This window comes from Passer domesticus, chromosome 2 (assembly GCF_036417665.1).
Source record: "Passer domesticus isolate bPasDom1 chromosome 2, bPasDom1.hap1, whole genome shotgun sequence".
NCBI lineage: Eukaryota > Metazoa > Chordata > Aves > Passeriformes > Passeridae > Passer > Passer domesticus.
This window is the reverse complement of record NC_087475.1, coordinates 9,497,839-9,518,504: the sequence shown is the minus strand read 5'-3', so window position 1 is coordinate 9,518,504 and position 20,666 is coordinate 9,497,839. Positions and strand designations below refer to the sequence as shown.

Here is a 20,666-nt window from a genome sequence, read left to right as displayed (position 1 = left end):
CCAGGGGAAACACAAACAAAGACAAAAACAGTGCTATGCTTCACCACAGACTACCCAGATAATCAGACAGCAGAGAATAAACAACAGCAACAAAATTAGAATAATTTCTTTTTCCTGTTGCCCTTTGTGCTATATACATCTGAGTAAATAAAGTTTATTTGGCATTTCCAACAAAGCTGTGGGTCACAATTCCCTCTTAGAGGAGGTTTTCTGAATTCCTCTAATAACTACAGATACCTGTGATCACGTTCTGGAGTTAATGATTAAATCCTAATTTGCAGGCAGACTGTTTTGGAAATAAAAGCAAACAAGTGATCTTCGCTCACTCCAATAGCACAAGACACTACATGACATCTGCTGGAGAGTGCTGGAAGTGATTAATATTGTTTGCTTTGTGGAGCTTCATGACTCCAGCAGGCTTTGTATTCTTGCCTTTTCCAGCAATTCCAGCCCACCTTGCTCCAACAACTGTTCTGCAACCGCTTCTGGGTAAGAACCTCGCATAGAGAAAATGCATTATTCACACTGAGTAATTTATTATATGCACACATGCATGAAATAGCTGACCTTACTATTTCTCTCCCAAAGGTCCCAGAGCTAAAAGAGCACACACAGTTGGACTGTCAAGCAGTATTTCACAGAGATGAAAAAAGCACAAAACCCCTCCACATCACAAAACCAAATTTCAGGGCCCAGAGAACACCCTCAAGGAGATCAAAACTCAGTCAGACAGAGCTCACCCTGGAATAGTTACAACTATCATAAATTCATTTAATGCAATATTTCTGTAAAAGACATACAATGAATAATTTTAATTTATTCATTTTGAAGTTTGTTATTTCTGTACCTTTCACTTACATTGGCACCAAAAAAAAATTGAGTTCACACAAAATAGGAAAGCAGAAAAAACAGCTCTGCTGCCAAAAACATTCCCTTCTTCCAGAGATAAAAGTACAAATATATCTGAAATGCAAATGCATTCACATGTAAAAACCTAGACTGTTGAAAATAAAAATGTCAAAGCTGGTGATGCCCAAAAAATTCATTTTTTACTTTGTTTTGGAGATGATAATGAGTTGAAAAATAGGAATATGAACCTGGACCTTTCTGTGATATACAAAGTTTACTAAATGTAGATTGACCTGTAAAAGTGGAAACCTGGAAAACTGGAGACTAGCAAGAAGACATCCAATGAAGGATTTTCACATTGTCATGAATTATCATTACCTAATAGAACACTGCTGCTGGTATATACATGATCTCTCTTTATATCTTATGGTCAAATCACTTACTACCATTACCTTCCAATCTGAATAAAGCAGCAGTTGGACCTATAGGTACCAAGGCAGAGAGCAAAATCACTCATTTTGCAAGTCCACACTACACAGCTAGACACATTTTATCTTCTAGCATGTACATTGTCCCATTTGCAACCCTTCCACGAAAGAAAAACTATATATATATATATATATATATATATATATATATATATATATATATAATGTACAGATGATGGCAATTGTTTGCCATTGCTTTGATAGATGGAGCCATGCTGGCAAACACTGTATGGCCATAATATCTGGATGCTACCTACTCTAGATTTAAATGCCATGATAAGAGTCACAAATATGGATTTTCATGAGCAAGGTCCAAGATGTTCCTGCTCAGGAAATTCTCTGCAGCTGAGAGGAAAAGAAGAATTTAATCTTCATTACCCTAATGTATCTTCTGCCTCTGCTGGCATAGGGCATGGGATCCAATACCTAGGTGCAGAAGGTGAGGAATGCTACAGAAATAGTTTTATCACTTCCAAATTAAACATGCAGACAAGATAAATAGAAGAAAAATTATGCTATTTCAGTATTACAACAGTGGTTTCAAATAGGAAAATGTGTTTGTGTAAATAGAGTTATAAAAAATAGCTAATGGCAAGTATGAAAAATAATTATTATATTTAATGGTAAAAATATGTTCTTGAGCAAAGAAATCAATAAACTGTATTTCTTAAGAGTTTTTATTAACCTCCTCAGTGACCCATTGCCTTCCAACAAATTCACCGATTACTTTTGAATTTTCTCTTCTATCAACAAACACACAAAGCATTCCCAACTTCCTCCAACATTGCTGAAACAACAGCTGGGCAATAGACAGTAACTGGGCCAGGCCACTGGGCCATGAGATATTCATGTATAGTGGGCTCATGCTGCAATCCCTCCCTTAGGAGGATAATAATTTTTGTCCTTTTTGTGTAGTATTCAATATTTTATGAAGATTTTAGGATACTAGTAATTCTCAGGCCCCTTCTCTGATTTAAAAACTGATGGACTTGGCCACAGGTTTCAAATTGTTGGAGAAGGAAAGATTAGCAAATGAACAGAGAGCAATTGTAGAAGTGTTGTTCCCTCAGAAACCAGACTAAAACACAAAGAAATATTTTTTTCCATCAAGCATAAAGTAAAATCATACATAATCTCACAGATTTCCTGTCTATAAACATATCCATATACTATGAACTATAAAACATTTTCTCATGGATACATGAATTTTATTAGTCTATCTGAAATTACAGCAATTGTGGCTACTGTAATACATAATGTATCAGTCCTTGTCAGAAAAATATTTGTCACATTATTGCAAAAAATTACCTTGTATTTTACCATCTTCTTGGTATAATTGTGCACCCATAAGACTTTATGAGCCATCTTTCCTACTTCGCACTCTATCAAAATGCAATCCTGAGGCAGAGGTTTCTTCCCAATTCCCTTAAGACTAAAGATGTTCCGAGTTCCAGCTGTAACATTTCTCAGAATAAGCCTTCCCTATGACACAGAAAGGAGAAAAAGAAGTTGTTTCATTATTGTCCAAGTCCCCTTTGGCTGCCAAAGCAACTGCTCTAGTTTATTTATCTCAAATCTAGGTGACTCAGAGTGCTTACATGAAAGGGCTATTGACTTTCCTAGTTCTTTAATAAACACATTGCTAAACAGAGAAGCAAACCACAGAAACAAAACCTTTGATTTTAAATTTTTCTAAACCATAAAATTCAACAACATAAAGTTTTCATATTTCTCGGTTTTCTACTTCTTGGCTTCTCCTTGTAAAACAAACATCTCCAAGAAGATATTATCTCATGCCTCTTGTCTCTTATCTAATATTTACCTTTGCTCATTGAGTGTTTCCACCTGTCCTGTGAGCACAGGGTTCAGCCTGGAGAAATGGAGACCCAAGGGAACTGCTTTGCTCTATACAAACACCGGAAAGGAGGTTCTAGTGAGGCAGGGATGGGTCTCTTCTCTATGTCTCAAGTGAAAGGTTGAAAGGAAATGGCCTTAAGTTGCGCCGGGGGAGGTTCAGATTAAACATTAAAAAGAGCTCTCTACTGAAAGAGTGGTTAGGCATTGGAATAAATTCCCAGGGAAAGTGGTGGAGTCACCATCTCAAAAGCCATCTGGATGTGGCACTTGGGACATGGTTTAGGGGTAACCATGGTGGTGTTGGGTTGACACCTGGACTGGATAATCTCAGAGATCTCTTCCAACCTGGATGATTTTGTGATTCAGCTAAAATGTTCCCCATAATCATTTGTCGAAGGATTCAAGGCTTTTGGCTTTTAATAATTTTACAATACTGGATGCCTAAACTGCATTATATTTGGTTGGTAACACATGTAGAAGGGTTACTCATGCTTCAAAGAACATTATTTTTTCATCTTTGGCAGTTCACATACTTCAACAGCAACTTGCAGTCAAAATCCCTCAGCTGGGACACAGACAAAGCCACAAATACAGCTTCTTGCTAAAGGTGTTATAGCCTTTGCTCTGCTCATCATTTTAGAATTTGGAATAGTGATTACTCTGATGGCAAAAGCAGCTGTAAAATGTAGGTTAACTTGTAAATAAAGTACTTATCACATAAATTAATTTGTGATGTAGGCATGCAATGAGAAATACTACCGAATTATTTAGGTAATGAAATAGGATTTAATATAAGCATTTAAATTCAGAATAGCAACATATATTTTTGTGATAAAAGTTCAGAATTTTTACAGAATAAATGTAGGATTGAAAGATTTCATATAAACTAATGGAATTGAAGAATATAATAGAAAATTAAATAAAGAAGACATCAAAATATGTGGCGAGGAAATCTATCGTAACTATTCTTAAGCTTTACAAAATTAGTTCATTTGTGTTTTTACTTCAGATAGTAGTAAATCCTACCCTTTCTTTCTCTCAAGCAGATGTTTTAATATTAGCAACTGTCTAACTGCTTACATAATTTGGATACTGGTGACAATTGTATTGGTGAAAGCATCCTTTTCAAATGTTGAAACTCATTTCTCTCTTACCTTTATTACACTCTCAGCAAGGGGCTTGAACGTGAGTGGATACGGAACTGTTCCACCTACAGGCACATTTATTACAGCAGGGCCATGAAAACACTGTCCTTCCAAAACTGCTTCAAACCTCCAGTCCTTATCGGATATGTTAGTCTGAAAATGCAAATCAAAGTTGCAAATTAGATTATGCATTTAAAATTTTTAGTGTGCATTTCAGCTTTTACTTGCAGCTATCACTGCATCAGAGGACAGTACTCATTTGCTCCAAGTACTGGCTCAGAGTGCCTTTGGGAAGAATAAGGGCAGTGTAACTAAAAAATGAAATAAGCTAATAATAAATCTGTTATTCCTGGCAGCCAGAGAGACAGAACCCTTACTTTCAGCAGCAATACTGTCAGCAGGAATACTCATTAGAAAACATGAGCATGATCTAGCAAATGGTCAAGATGGAATTTGGAAGTATCTTTATAAACATTTACAAGTATCTTTATGATGCTGTTTAATGCTTGGCAAAATTCTGTTCCTATACCATCTGTAAAAAATCTTGGTGCGCCCCTTTTAAGTGCTGAAGTGGTGTGCTGGTATATATTGCTTCATTTGGCCACTGCAATATTACAAGATCAGTCTTATGAATTGAGAATTCCATCTCCTAAAGAGATTTACAGTCCTGTGTTCTCAGAATCTGGTCTTTCAAGAGACTAAAGTACTTTAAAGAATGCCTATCCTGAGCAATATGAGCCTGAGCCTATTTAAGAAACGTTTATCTTGCACCCAGATGTATCACAAGACTGCTTGGTTATGGTAAAAAGTGTGGTATTTCATAATACATGCTTAGAGGCTGCCTAAAAATAGTAAAACTAAAATAAATCCATTCAGCCTCCTACTATTTGAAAGAACCAGATGACCAAACATTCAGTCTGGAAAAAAGAAATATTAACACTCATCTGAAAGATAAAATAAATTGTCACTCATGAGCTAATTCATGTCCTGTCAATTAGAGAAGATTAATCTCATCGTATCTATGAAAAAAGGAGGTAATCTTTTGACCTATAATGGTCTTCATCCATGGAAAATTGTATACAAACATCAGAGATAAAGAATGGATTTCAGGGAAAAGAGATGATACTCCAGTCTGGTTCTGTCTATGAAAGTCTCAGGAATAAAGAACCTGTGCTCATCAGAGCTAACCCAGAGCTACCCACATCTGCAGTACCATATATCTAAGGTTTGATCAATATCTTTGATTAATGCCTCTGTGTTAGCTGTTAAATTTCCGAATAATTAAGCACATATGCCTGCATGGAATGTTGAGGTTTGTGTAGTGCCTCAGTTTTACCAAAAACTTGTATCACCATGTCTCCAATTCTGTAATAACAATGGCATCATCTCTAGTAGAAAGCACAAAAGACAAAAGTATGATGTCCTTGTGCCAAGGATAAAATTAAAGGGAAAAAAAGACAGCCAAAGGGATGTTTTATTATCATGCTGTTTTATCTCCACAATATCAGGAAAAGCTTCATCCTTTTGAAAACCAGCTGCCCAGGTGTAAAATTGGCAGGTCATCACTCCCTGCTAAACTAACATTTTAAAACTTGGGATAGAAGAAAAAAGTCATCACATTTGGTCTAGGTTCTAGAGGAGGGCCATGGAAATTTGGGTGCTTAAGTTGTTTTATTTTCAGTGATTTCTATTATAATTAGTATCAGATGTTTCCTTTATCCACAGTAGTGATGATTACATCAATATGTAACATAAATATTTCTTCCTAATTTCCAACACAAAAATTTGTCATCTGAAGAAATGCAGTTGACAAACATGGTCATGAAATTCTTTTGTAACAAGTCATTCTAACACTGCAGGAACGTGTCTGAAAGTGTCTTCTAAAGAAAGATATTAAGCACAACCATAAACATTAGAAAATCAAAATAAAATATTTGTTAAATTCTATTCCCTTATACTTCTTCATTAATGGCTTTAATTAATAAATCATCTAACTCCTACAGAATCTCTGCTTAATGTAAAATCTCATCCAAAGTCTGTCAAGTGAATTAATTTAAACATAATTAATGCTAAGGGAGTCAGAATTTCCTTACAGGATTGTAGGTGATTCAACACAAGGTACCTAATATTTGTATTGGACCTATACCTGGAGAGTCTGAAAGGCAGGGATGGAACAGTTACATTCAAATCATGCTTGAGAAAATCACGGAAACTCCAAAAGAAACTAATCACAGATCTCAGATTCAGCTGGGTTCTTATTCTGTTTCTGTCTCTAATTCACTGTGTGGCTTTAAGCAAACCAGCTGACCATTTAACCTGCTCCATTTATAAAGTGTTCCACCTAACACATATTATGACTGTTAGCTTGCTTGTGTCTGTAAAAAGTGCTTTGAGCACTAAATATTTGGTTCAAGAAACTAATTTTAGTAGATTGAATAACTCCATCTTCAGTTCCACAATGAACATATCTTTCCCCACTGAATACTTAATAAAATTTCAATGACAAATACAATACTGCTAAAAAAAATATAAAAATATGGGAAATGTTCTGGCAGATGGAGAAACTCCAACTAGAAGGAGTGTATATAGAATGTAAAGTGAAAAATAAATCCATTTCCATAAATCCAGAAAAGATCAGAAGAATAAAACAAATCTGCTTAGAAAATGTCGATTTAAACAAGGCAGAAAATCCTTTTACCTTTTTGTGTTATGTATCAGTTATTTTTAGGCTAATATAACATTCAAAGAATCAATGTTTAATACATAAATTATTAATATCTTAAAACTCGTGTGCAAGAAGAGATACCACTGTAATATGGTTTCCTTTAATTTTTTCTGATGAACTAGTTCCTTGTATACTCTCAATATTTGACAGGGCATACAGCATGGTCTTTCCCCAGATATTCAGTCTTCTTGTTTGAATCTGCACACATTCTTTTGACTACAAAATCTCAGAATAATTTCTCTATAAATTAGCTCACTAGTATTCCTTAGTGGCTCTACAATCAAAAGGACGTAGACCAAACTGTAGTTCAGATCTCAGGAAATCTTTTACTGGTTCTATCTCTTAAAGAATCTTTATTCCTCTATTGTAGCTTAATTTCTTTCTCTATAATTTTGGAGGCGTTTTTTTGTTTTATTTTAAAGTTCTCTAAAATTTGACTAATAATTTTCTGAGAGAGATGATATTGCACCCATCTTCTCTCTCTGATCTTATTTCTCATGTGCCAAGGGTTTCACAAAGAAGATATGATACACAAAGAAGATATGATAAATCTATACATGATATACTGGCTATGCTTACCATGTTTCTTAAACTGTATGTAATCTAGTTCTTCTATTTTATTCCCCAGCATGTCTCCTTTTTTTTCCTTCAGAAATATTTGTATAAATGTGTATTTATTCCCTAGATTAAATAACTACTTTTTTCACTTTCATTGTGATAACATTATTAAATAACAGACTAAAAACTTTGAGAAAACATGAAAATTCAGCACATCAAACTAATAATTAACTTGAAGTAAATTATTTTTCCCAACAGGTTTTACATTATCTACGACATGGACTTTGAGAAATAATCCTCAAGTTAGTATGCATTTCTGCATTTCAGGACTGTAAATTGTAACAGTATTGATCTGAAATCCACTTTTTCAAAATCCTGAATCTCAGTTTAGTTTGCAGTAGAGGAGTGAACTTACAATTGGAATTTCCTGAGTCACTGTCTGGTAAGCTGGAGTCAGAAATTCGAGTTGTGCATCAGCCTGGTCTGCATTCACCACACACTCAATCTCATAGACACGAATATCCCAAGATGACTTCAGAACAATCTGACAGTGGTAGCAACCAGCTTTCTCAGGAGTGAATTTTATAGGAAATTCAACTGTGTCATTTCCATCTAAAAAACCAAAACAAAACAAAAAAATGTGCTGTTGTAAAGCTTTTCAGGAACATTGAACTCACAAGCAGAATCTGAAGAGATTTCCAATAAACTGTAGGAGAGTCTTCCCAGCAGTACATGCAAAAATTTCCAAGAAACATCAGAATTTTAGGAGTGTTGCCCTTTTAGTTAGTTTCCTAAAAAGGGTATATTGAAGTATGCAAACAATATTTTCTATTGATTTTAGTAGTCCACAGATAAAGGTATTTTAAAATATCTCTTAAATCTAGTAGAAGAATTTAACATATATGAATTTCTGTAAATATTTTGAAAACTATACAAGCTACTACACATTTTTCAACAGCTACCATCAGAAATATCAGTGATAGTACAGTATATTTGGTGAGTATCCCAACCATTACTGAAATTGTGTTAAATGTAGTAGTCCTCATGACAACTCATTAGACCTTTTTCTATGTCACATTTCGGATTGAAAGTCTGAGTTTCAAAAACTGACAGGGGTGTCTAAGCTGAAACAGATTCATGCAAAGTCCCATTTTCCCAATCTGCAGCACACAGGGAAAATTCTCCACTGTAATCTCCAGAGCAAGGAAGAAGGAATACAAATGCAAAGCTGTCCATCTCTGCACAGAGCCAGGTCTAACAAGTGCTGAAAAGATTTCCTCCTCTGTGCTTGCTTACAGAAAAGATCAGACTCTTCCACAGGATTTTAATTAGCCCTTGTAGGATACATTCCCAAGGAAAAAAGAAGGTACATGAGGAACTCCAGTGATGGCCACAAAGAGTTTCCCAGTCCCAGAGTCTCAAAGAAACCTGAAAAACCACATGAAGACGGCAGCTGTAAAAACTGTAGTTTTACATGTGACAAACACTGATTCTCTTCACTGTTTTCCAAGGTTAGAAACCAATGCCTAAAGCTGGAAAAATATGATAAATCAGAGACAAGGTTCTGTTGTACTTGAAGATAATACAGTGTACAGAAAGATCCAATGTATTTCTGCATGAGTTTTACTTTCTTGCACTACGTGGAAATTTTAACTACCAATATTTAGTAATTAAATAAAGTTTTAAAATAAGCTTAATAACTAAAGTTATTTTTGCCTGAGTTGGACCCATATTTGAAAGGCACACTTTCAGACAGAAATGCTTCCTATAGAAAAATTTTAAAAGAAAAATATTAAAAAGTGCATTGCGTAATTACAATATTTAGTATGACATTAGTAAAAAAATGGTTTCTTACGCATTTAGAAAATATATTTTAGAATAGGTCAGTTGAATAACTTAAATACTATGCTCAATTACAATGAATCAAAACGAAAGCAAGTAAATTAGTTACATTTATTCAACATGATAAATATGTTCTCCAGTGATACATGGCTCCTCCAAATCAAAATAACTACAGAAATCATTTGTCTTCAAATTATAGGTTTTTATCACTTCAAAATGTTTTTTAAATACCATAAAGTAAACTGGACTTAAAAATATCTCAACTTAGCATGTTTTGTTCTCCCAGTCTCACTGGACATTCAACAAAGATTAATTTAGGGATATATTAAATTATTTAATGAACATAATCCATGGGGCCACAACTGGCTTACCTAACAATTTCTGAGAAAAGAGTGTCAACAGCAAGCCATGAGCATAATTTATTTAATTCCCATGTAGCAGGAAGCAGAGCCTGCATCCATCAAAAAGAATGAGGCTGGAAACATTTCTTCAACAGTGAAAAGTCAGGCAGAGCAATACAGGGGTTTGCTACAGTTTTCATTCTACTCAGGATTTTTATTCTTTCACAGGAAGCATTCCATGCGAAATAAGCTGACAGTTTTATTTTCTAGATTTATGTCTGAAAAATGCCTACAGGAAACATTCACTTGATCATATTGGGTTTTGTTATGAGACAGTTGTCAAAACAGAGGTATTTGCAAAAACAAACTTTCAATCTGTGTGCAGTTTCACCACATATTTTTGGAGACCTAAATCACAGCACATAGGCACTGGTCACGTCCTCTGGCAACTGCCTGGCCTTTTGTGCCATTTATTTAATGAAAAATACAACCTGATCACCAGAACTAACAAAGTTCGTGTCCTCTGGTTCTTAAAAATCTTATACGTCATCATTTTAGATGTGCCTGAATTCAAATTAAATCCTCTAACTGCATTAGCCTACAAACAGTACCTTTCAAAGAAAAGTAATGACAGTTGTTTTGACATTAAAATGTAAGAAAAAATATATTCTGTAAGGTAGTAATAATCGCCCTTAGTAATCACTATTTAGCCTTATTACAAATTCTGGGAGAATGAAATGAGTAAAAATAGAAATGTTACTCTTCCACACCACAATCTGTTGTCATATTGGACATTATATTAGCTTTTGTTCAGCAGTGGTGAGTCTATCTATTCAGAAATTTCAAAGCTAAATTTCTCACTGAACTTATCTCAGTCTCTAACACTATGCATGTCTCACAAACAACTGGTTAAATTAACTTCAAGACTGACTTTGCAGGTATGGATTCCTAGAAGGCTAAATAAGCAACCATAATTAAGAATCCAGACTCTTCTGACTTCTGCTTTTATATTAGGTCTTCAAATGAGCTAATCTGAATTAGAACATCACTCAACATGGTAGTCTTCAAAAAGCAGCTACTCTTTTGTATCTCTTATTGAGTGCTTAAAAGTTTTGAAAGTTTTTGCTGCAAAGACTGCACTGAATGCATAAGAAAATATTACATGGAGAGAGGATAAAAACCAAGTCTTTTATACCATTACTGCAAAAAGGAAAGTTAATGCCTAATTAGTAATGAAGGCTTATAGTGAAAAGATATAATAAGAGCTAGCTAGAGATTTCTGTGGTGCAGCGCCTTTCTTTTTGCAATCTAGATTTCTCTGAAGAAAGGTTTTCTTTAAAAAAAAAAAAAAAGAGAAAAAAGTAAGTCGCTAGTAGCTTTACCAGAAGGCACAAAGAAGTCAGAACAATCTGAATAAATTAACTGCAGGAACAATTATTGAGAAAGTAGAAAATATCTAACAATAACTGATAGTTCTGTAGAGAAAGATTTTTCATCATTCACTGGGTAGAAAGGCAGGGGGGAAAGAAAAACGGGACAACTCTTCTTGGATATTCTTTGTAAGTGTAACAGCAGGGAGCCAACATTATCAAATCCTGTAGGAAGAGGCAGCAGAACTCTAATATTAGCTTGTGATACTGAATCTAAATTATATAGCAAGGTGGAGCAACATTTTTCATTGAAAAGTAGTTGTAAGCTTTACTTATTTATATGGACAATTTTGATGTGAAATAGTACAACCCAGCCATCAGAAAAAAGGTTTTAGTTTCATATTCATGCCTAGGTTTTCCATATTTATTTTTATAAACATAGAAAAACCCTAAACCATAGGAATTACAAAAAGCATTCCCAGTGCATGCTTGCCTTAGAAAATTTCAATAATGCACATGCTAATAAAATACATAAATTGCTTATCAGGACACACTTGCTTAGGTGCATATCCATTTGAAAATTAAAATGTACCATTACCACACAGAACCGCACAAATCTATCATTACTGATGGAATATATTTGTTTATTTATCATGCCATGTTTGGATTTGGTTATTATTAAAAGGTATAAAATAAGGTATTGATATGCTGGTTCTGATGTGTGCTGCTGCAATGCTTAGAACAGCAACTGCTATCAACCATTTACTCCCATATATTTTCTTTCCTTTAAAAAATGTCTAGTCCAAGGGTATTGCTATCAGGTTTCCTGCTAATAGCACAAGTGGTAATCTAAAGTATTTTCAAGTCAGAAGATTGCAAACAAAAAAAAAGTCTGAAAAAAGAAAACCAAATTAACAGGAAGCCCTCCTTATGAAGTACTCGGATGCTTTAGTATTGATGAACTGTCACAGGCAGCCCTGTGAGGTGCTGTGTCTCAGGAACTTTTATGTTTCCATTACTCAAAGCAATTGTCAGTGTCATGTTGCAACGTATAAAGGCATAGCCTGTTCCAGAACAATCCAGAATTTCCTAATTCTGGGATAAATCCTTATTTAATACCAAAACACATGTTATTGGACGTTTCTCTTAGCGTTAGAATTTCACCAAATAATTCTTATATTAAGCCCTAGCCTGACAAATGGAATTAAAGTGTGTATGTTAGGAAAGCTTCCACTTTCTTTTTTAAAAGATTGAGTGGTAGAAAGAATTTTGTTTCTCTTGAGTTTTTTCATATTTGAAAAATCTCTTCTTCATGTATTTTTACAAGAACCATAAAATGTTTCATTACAAATCTCTGTCTTATGTAGAAAGTGCTCTACTTTCTGCATAGAGCACTTAACAGTCTTCACAGTCAGACATATTTTCCCTTTCTAAATAATTACAGGTAACCTGAAAGGAACCTCTTTCCCTCAGAGATCATGGAGTCATCAAGGTATTCAATCTTTCAAGACCTTGAAAATTACTATAGAACTTGGCTGAATCCTTCCTCATTTGCAACCTTTTGTCTAAAGTGCAGAACAAGAGCTGGATGTGCTGTTCCAGTATTATGTTCTCCTTCATAATATAAAAACAGCACTTTTCCATACCTGCACTGTATTTTTTAAGTTATGCATTCAAGGACCCTTGTTTTTCAAAATTTTACAAAAAATCCTTTGATGAAAGAACAATGGAGCTTGTGTCAGAAAAACAGAGTGGGAAGTAAGGCTGACAGCTTTAGTTCACACTGTGAGATAGGTACTCTGCTGCTTTGCAGATTTCTCAAACATTTTGGGAGACATCGCTGCAAAACAAACCCCTTCTCTCCTTTCTACCTATGTTATTTCATCTTTGATAAGTAACATTATCTAGCATAAAAACCGTGTTGTTCAAAGAAACTCAATTGCCTAAGAAGTTGTTCTGCTTAGTTAAAACTTAGTCGAAGCTGATTTTTAGCTGATTAACTGCTGAAAAGACAAATAGCACTGACTTTTGCACTGGTTTTCACAGTTCTACTCAAAAACCCACAGCTAATTCCTTCTTTCCTAACCACAGAGGGTGTTGTGCTGCTGGACAGAACCACCAAGTATACAGCAGAAAAAATGCTTGTAAAAGATATTCAGAGATAATGTAATAGCTCTGAGTTACCAAACATGGTCCTTACCTGCAGGAAGAGCATACTCATTTACACAGATACAGTTTTGTAAAATAAGACTGCATGGCAGAAAATCTTAAATAGAGATTATAAACATATATATGCATTACAAAGTCAGTGACACTGGGAAGTAAAGTTACAACTCAAGTTACAATTCTGTGCCATAAAACCTTTCTATTCAAAATTTCTTGTGCTTTCACCTTTAGAAGGAGCTTGTTTGTTTGGTTTTGCATGCTACTTCTCTGTTGCTAAAATTTGGAGCCATTATTTTAATCCCACTTGACATTTTATCCTTTTCATTCTTTCACAGCATCCCTCTAAGAAAAAGGCAACATACTTCAATGTTGCAATATATTTCAATTATGCCTAAGATGACTTTCTGAATGTTCAATCTACCATTCTTTGGTTTTTAAAGCATTGCAGTTTTACTGTCAATTACGTTTCTCCTGAGCTATATATGGAAATTGAATTATTTCCCAGGTTATTTCTGATGATAGAGGGAAACTAAAGCTCAGAAAGATCCCATTTGAGACAAATGTGAATAACCATCATGGTGTGGTTAAACCATGGTGGTTTAGCATGCAGACTCTGTTCCAATATATAATTACATATTTGCTTGGACTAAAATTCATAGCTTATAACTATCTAAGAGTTCCAACTAGCTTCTTTTACAAAATCTGTTTCATTCCTAACTCAACAAACGCTTTGTGTAATCTTCCCAATTAGTGAAATGTAGTTAACATTGAGCAATAACTACTGGCTCCTAAGGACTCCCTTTCTGATGACTCTCCAATGATGTATAAACATTTGCTAAAGGTTTTCAATCTTGGAAATGTATTATTTTAGATCTATGCAAGTATGCAGTATGGGTTTTGAGCAAGATATCACACTTTAAGGTAAGCATATTGTACTCTTTTTATCTATTTGATCTGTAAATAGTGCCAAAAACGTAATAAGGTCATTTAACAAGATCCATTTTACAAGAAAATATTTTGAGTGGCATTGATTTTTTTACCTTCTAATTCCCTGTTGGCAGAGTTCTGGTTGCACACTTCCTGCTACTGCAGTCTGAGAAACTCTGATCCAAAGATTGATTTTATTCAGCTTGCTTCTACCTTTGTTTTTCTTCATAATTATAACACTGTCATTTTTTCAGAGAACCAGCTACTCCCACCTTGAGGAAGTACTACTGCTTTCTCAAACAATAATGTCAAAATTTTCACATGAGACCAATGGTTTGCCCAGGATCACCATCTGGGGACTTCTGTCACAATATTATGTTTTCTAAGAGTCTGTAAATCCTCCTGTGTCTCCTCATTAGTGCAATAAGTACACTGAATCAGCTGGCACTGTCTTCTGACTGAGCACATATTTGTTTTCATGATATTCAGCTGGTTATCTCAGCTTCCCTTTCTGGATGTTCTTTACCTCACCACCTCTCTGAATTCACTACAAAAGCCCCATTTATTTTTCTGCATCATCATTTCTACTTCTTCATGTAACAACTACCCATCCTAGAAAGAAAAAATATATATCAAAAAGATTGTATACACTGCCATATGATCAAATTTCTTTACATTGATTACTCTCCTCTTTCAAGTATTTGTTTAATATCCTTTGATGAATAAAGAAGCAGCATGAACTAAGAGAAAAATAACTACTTCCTTACTGTAATGTCATTCATTTACTACATTATTTACTATAATGTTGTTTATTCACTATATTCTTGTAGTTAATACAATGGAATTAATATTCTACATTTTTCAGATATATTTCAACATTTTTTGTTCACATTTCAACTTTTAAAATAATTTGAGCAGTTGCTAAGCAACAGTGATCTCTCAACTGGTCAGTTAAGAACCTTTGCTGTGAGACCATGATGGAGATCCTGTCAGGTCATCAGATCTGTGTGTGCAGAGTTGACTCTCTTTCCCCGAGCTGTTATTCTGCTCTTCTACAGTGTAATCCAAAGATTTTCCTAAAACACTCAACAAAGCCATTAACTATTTTTAGTTCACCTCTGCAGTAATTATGACACAAACACATTGTTAACTTGACAATGAAAGAGTTTCAGCTAGGATTTAAATATCCTGCCACACATGACATGTTCCAGCCTTCAGTCTCATATCTATTCTACAACTTCTACTGACTGCTCATCCTGTAGTCCCTCACCAATCTCACTTCTAATGCTGGCATAACTATTGCTGCCATCTTCCTAAAAACACACCCTAAAATATTTTATAGCAGTTAAATTCTATTTCAGTTAAAGTATCTGTAATAAAGACTCCTCAGAAAAAAATGAGATTCTTTTTATTATTCCAGAATAGAATAAAAAAACCCCAAGATATTGAGTGTCAAAACAAAGACCATGAAAGCACAGCTGATTCCAGTGACACTTGGAGAAGTGAACTGCAAAAATATGCAGAAGGACTCCATTGATTAAGAACTGATGAAACAAAAATAGATATGGACTGTGTATAATTCAAATTTCTACAAATTTGCATGAAGTTCCCCCTGAGACTCCTTTTCTCCAGACTCCAGCTCTCTCAATGGCTCAAGTTGCTTGTGAGTTTTTTAAAGAAATGCGACCTGGAGTGTTTTATAGGTTTAAATAAAGCATTTTTTAAAAATGAACAAGATTTCTGTATGAAATTTAAGATACTAGAAAAATTAGAGACAACAGACTGACCAAAGATGGCAAGATCACTGAAAGGTAATGCAAACCTGTTCATTCACGATTAGCTGAAATCTCCCTCTGGCTGACTGAAGGCAAACAAGAAAAGAGATGTGATATGAGTGTCACAATTTGAACACAGATAAGTGCTGGATATGAAGTGGAAGGGAGCAATGGGAAGGGAGCACAAAGTCAGGATCTGTCAGATAAACAGAGCAAATTAATTTGTCTTTTAGAGCAAGTCGCCTGTGCTTATGTGCCTTTGAGAAAACCAATAAACCAATGGCAGGTGGAAAGCATTGGTTTGAGCTAATATTTAGAACTTGGGTAGTGACAAGAATGGCAAATTTGATCAATAGTGGAAAGGAAAGAAAGATCATTTTCTGGATCTACTCAGGAAAACCTTAAAAAATATTATCTTGGCAAAAGAATACAGTCAAATTCATCACCTTTAAGACTATTACCTGTTTGCTGAGATGTAGGGCATTTGTCTGATGAAGTGTCCAAATTAACTCTGGCTGAAGATAACACTGGAATAGAGAACTTTTTAGGAACTTTGAAGAGGTTTTTTATGCTCACTTCTACATTGTAATTCACATACTTCAGCTCGGAGGGGTGCCTGCGAGGCTTCAGAAGTGCACGTCTCTGCAAGTGAAGCAATCATGTATACAGCTGAGCAATCACATAAAATTTTCAGGTTGAGAAATGCAAAAATGTACAGGCTTAATTCTAAAACTGAACTGGTAATTAAGAAACTTACATAGCAATTTTGAGTGATCCTTCCAAATAAAAACTGACTTGTAAATATTTTTAGACATCATGGAACTGAAAATTTTGTTTAAGAATAATGCATTTTGAAATTTACAGTAAATCCATAGCCTACCCAGAAATAATCTCTGCTAGCCTTCATGCATATGCAGGAAAGGCAAGAAAGAGGAAAAAAAAAACATAAAAAGAAAAATATTTTGTATCAGTGATAGTAAGATGCTTCTTCTCCTACTTCATAAAGTTTCTGAGTAATAAGAAGCATAAAAAAGAAAATTTTTGTTTTATTCTGGTTTTTTGGCAAGGGAAAACTATTAGCTGATATTTTAATGTTGAAAATGTGTTTTAGAAATATGGATATTTAGAACGAATTCTAGAGACAAGTTAGCTCCTCCTCTTGGTAAAAAGCATTGCTAATCAACAGCATGAAACTTATTAGCAAAGGATTAGCACAGTATATTAAGGCAAGCTCAATATAGGCATTTGAACCTCTTAATGAACTTAATTTGACTCCTGTAGGATAACATTACAAAAATACTGCAATGATTTAATACACTACTTGCTCAAAATTGCCATTTTCAATCCAATAACACACAATTGCAATGCTCAAGAGTAATTGTAAGCTGAACAAATTTTAAACCGAGTATGCCTTTTTTACAGACAAGGCTTTGAACTAATGACTGCTGTGAATTATCTTGAAGCAAATCTAGGCAGAGATAAATATGACAATATTCATGTTTTGCTAAGAAAACTGGTTTATTCTTAAAGTCTTTTGCTGTAAAACACTGCCAGGACTGCAGGTATCAAAGTACATATTTCAGTAGGCAAATGCAGATTTGTGTTTAGTAAGAATGCAAATCCATTGAGGGAATTCAAAAATTCAATTTAAAAGGAAAAGCAATTGTTCTTAAAGATCACCATTACGTGCAAGATGGTCAAATTACTGTTTAAACCAACTAGACTTGGGTTCTGCATTGCGTTGATGGTGGGGTTTTTTTGTTTGCTTTTTTCCCCCCTGTTTTAGTACAAATCCCATATTCCCTTGCTGGTTTTAGAAAGCAGATCCACACTCTGACATTGCTTTATTTTGATCATTACTCTACCCTTCCATAGTGTTAATACAGTGTTAAACAAAAAGTATATATGGACTTTGGGAACCTGTTAAGATTTAGCTGTTGATTTAGGGGTTTTGGCACAATAAATGTAGAAACAGATAATTATTCAAAATTCTTTTTCTATGAAGAGCAACTGGACAGATGTATGTGACTAAAAAATTCACATCAAACCAAATTCTTAAGATAGTTCTTGTACTAATGTATTTGCACACCCTTGTACAAATATAATTTACAGAAGGAACAGGAAAAATTGTTATGTGATTCGAAAAACTGAGCTCACTATTCATTCATTTCTATCATACAGGACTCGACTCTGACATTACTCCCTCTCAAACCCACAGAAAATTAATTTAAAATATCAATAGGTACAAATAATTCAATTGCCATATTAATTGCAAGTTCACTTCTCTCTGATAGGAATGAAATGCCAGAATACTTTGCAGTGGAAAAAAAAAAATCATTCTAAATTGTAATGGGAGGTTCCTAACCAAAAGAATTATGTACATTTACTAGTTTAAATTTGACTTGATCTTCTGCATAATCAAATAAATTTATACCTACAAATGATTTTCATAACTAGATTATTTTCCAACACTGAAATAAAAATCCAACATGATTACATAGTTTTGTTAAATTTTAATTGACAATATAATTGTAAGATGACCTTTCCGGGAGCACTGAACACATTTGAATTATAATTATCTTGGAGAAATGTCTTATTATTTAAAAACTCACTGAAAGACTTTTTTTTAAGATCTTTGTTCATGTTATCTCATTTTTCAATATAGGTTAGGAAAAAACCTAGTTGGTTAGTGTTACATAGTTTATGAACACCTTGTAAACAAGTAAAGGATGAAAACATTTTAATGAGAGACCTTGTGGAAAAAGAAAACTCTGCAACCATATACAAGACTAAACTTTGCTGCCTCATAGGTTAACATTTCCAAGAGAAAATGCCAACAGAATTCAGATTAATGTTGCAATTTTTAAGATTTTTGTGGGCAGTGAGAGTTAAATAGAATTTAATGTTTTTTACCTCTCATGATCAATGCAGATCTAAGGCCTGTCCATTGCAAAAAGACAGGTTCCAAGCACTTTTACTTCATCAGCCTAATGGTTCATGTCATTCCAAGTGTAGAAGTCTTATTACCAGCTAATAGTATTTGCATTCAGTTCCCAGGATTAATTATTTTCTTAGAATAATTTTTTGAAAAATGAATGGAGGGTATATAAAGCATAGGAGTTAAACCTGATCTTGAAAGTCTCAAGCACTTTTTGATTTTCCAAGGTATTTTCTCAGGTGTGCCACCTGAACTTTCTATGTGTGAAGGGTGGTAGATTCTGTTACAGGGTTCTGAGGCACCTCTCTCCTTCCTTGCACACTACTGTTCTTCAAATCCTAATTTAGCACCATTTCTTACTTCTAGAAATTAACTTCTAAAACTGTGTCTCATGAATAAAGAAATTTATTATCTTGGTCTCTCAGAACCCCTGTGATCAATCGTGTTTGCCACCTCCCTTAATCCCATATCAAAAGATAAGTGATGTAATATAGAAGACATTGGTCTCACTTGTAAATTCAGCAAATTGAAATCTGACCACAGGTCCTTTTCTGAAAAGTTCATTCCCACTCAAATGTATCTAATGCAATTTTTTATTTCCATTCTCTGCTCAAGGACACCATGACTTTTCCTTCAAAAAAAAAAACCCACACCAGTTTTTTTAAAAGCAGATTCTTTACACTGAGCTTACAAATTTCCATAATCATACAGGAGAACACAAATAATCCTTCTTGATCCCTGGATGTCTATGAAGAGCACAAACTCTAAAGATCCAAGCTGGACAGGTGGAGGATGAGACTTTGCCACATCAGCTAAAGAGCAGAAGCCACAGCCCCAAGTGCATGAGGTCTTCAGTCCTTTTTCCTTGATCAAAACTCAACCTCACCAACACCACTATGGTGTACTAAGATAAAAACACTCCATGTTGCTCAGACACGTGGACAGCAAGATAGAAAGGAAATGCACAATGTCCTAACATCTGGAATATGGCAAATGTGGGGTCCACACTCAGACGAGACGTGTTCAAAAGGAAGCAAAACAGGCCTAAGTAAATACTTGTAACAGTTTAACAATGAGGGCACACCTGGACACAGCAGAAAGTTAAAACTTTAGCTCTGGGATTCTTGTACAACAGGACTTTTCCTATCATAATGTCTGGTTTTACAAGGAGATTATTGGCATCTATGAAGAAAAACTCCTATATCTAGCAATTGGGTCTAAAACTAGGCATGTTATTTTGTGTCTCATTACACTGACTACAGCATCCTCTCCCTCACACTCCCAAGTAAATGAATTCTCATATTGTTATTTCTTTTTTCTTCACTTTCCTCTATTTACTACATTTAGCAACTTCAGTCTAAACAGTCTATTATCTTTTTTGCAATATCCCCTTCCTTCCCTTGTTATCTATGTTCACCTAAAACCCCCTTTTCAGCTTTCTCTTATTCATCATTATTAATTATTCAAAAAATAGCCTTTGTTAATTATTCACTCTAACACCAAATCCAACCTTAACAGTGTTTGAGAGTTCCCATATTATTCTATATTATCTTTAGTACTACCCAAAATTGTTTTAGGAGGAATTAAAATAAAGAAACACTCAGGAGGTAAGAAGGGAACATAATTTTACGGGAAAAATATTTTAAAAAACATTATTTGTTACTAATTCTAATAATTAAAACAAT

At 34.4% G+C, this 20,666-nt stretch overlaps 1 protein-coding gene across 7 annotated transcripts in view; it reads right to left on the bottom strand.

Annotated features, from left to right (window-relative positions):
• Positions 1–20,666, bottom strand: part of CFAP47 (cilia and flagella associated protein 47) — a 260,862-nt gene that overhangs the window by 136,226 nt on the left and 103,970 nt on the right. For all 7 annotated transcript variants that reach the window (XR_010355419.1, XM_064407367.1, XM_064407368.1 and 4 more), the window contains exons 45-48: positions 16,505–16,685; positions 8,038–8,234; positions 4,349–4,492; positions 2,646–2,819 (exon numbers count right to left, since the gene is read on the bottom strand). Coding sequence is in view for 6 of the 7 variants with exons in the window: in XM_064407367.1 (XP_064263437.1) it covers positions 2,646–2,819; positions 4,349–4,492; positions 8,038–8,234; positions 16,505–16,685 (696 nt within the window). In the remaining variant the exon portion in view is untranslated. The remainder of the gene's footprint in view (positions 1–2,645; positions 2,820–4,348; positions 4,493–8,037; positions 8,235–16,504; positions 16,686–20,666) is intronic.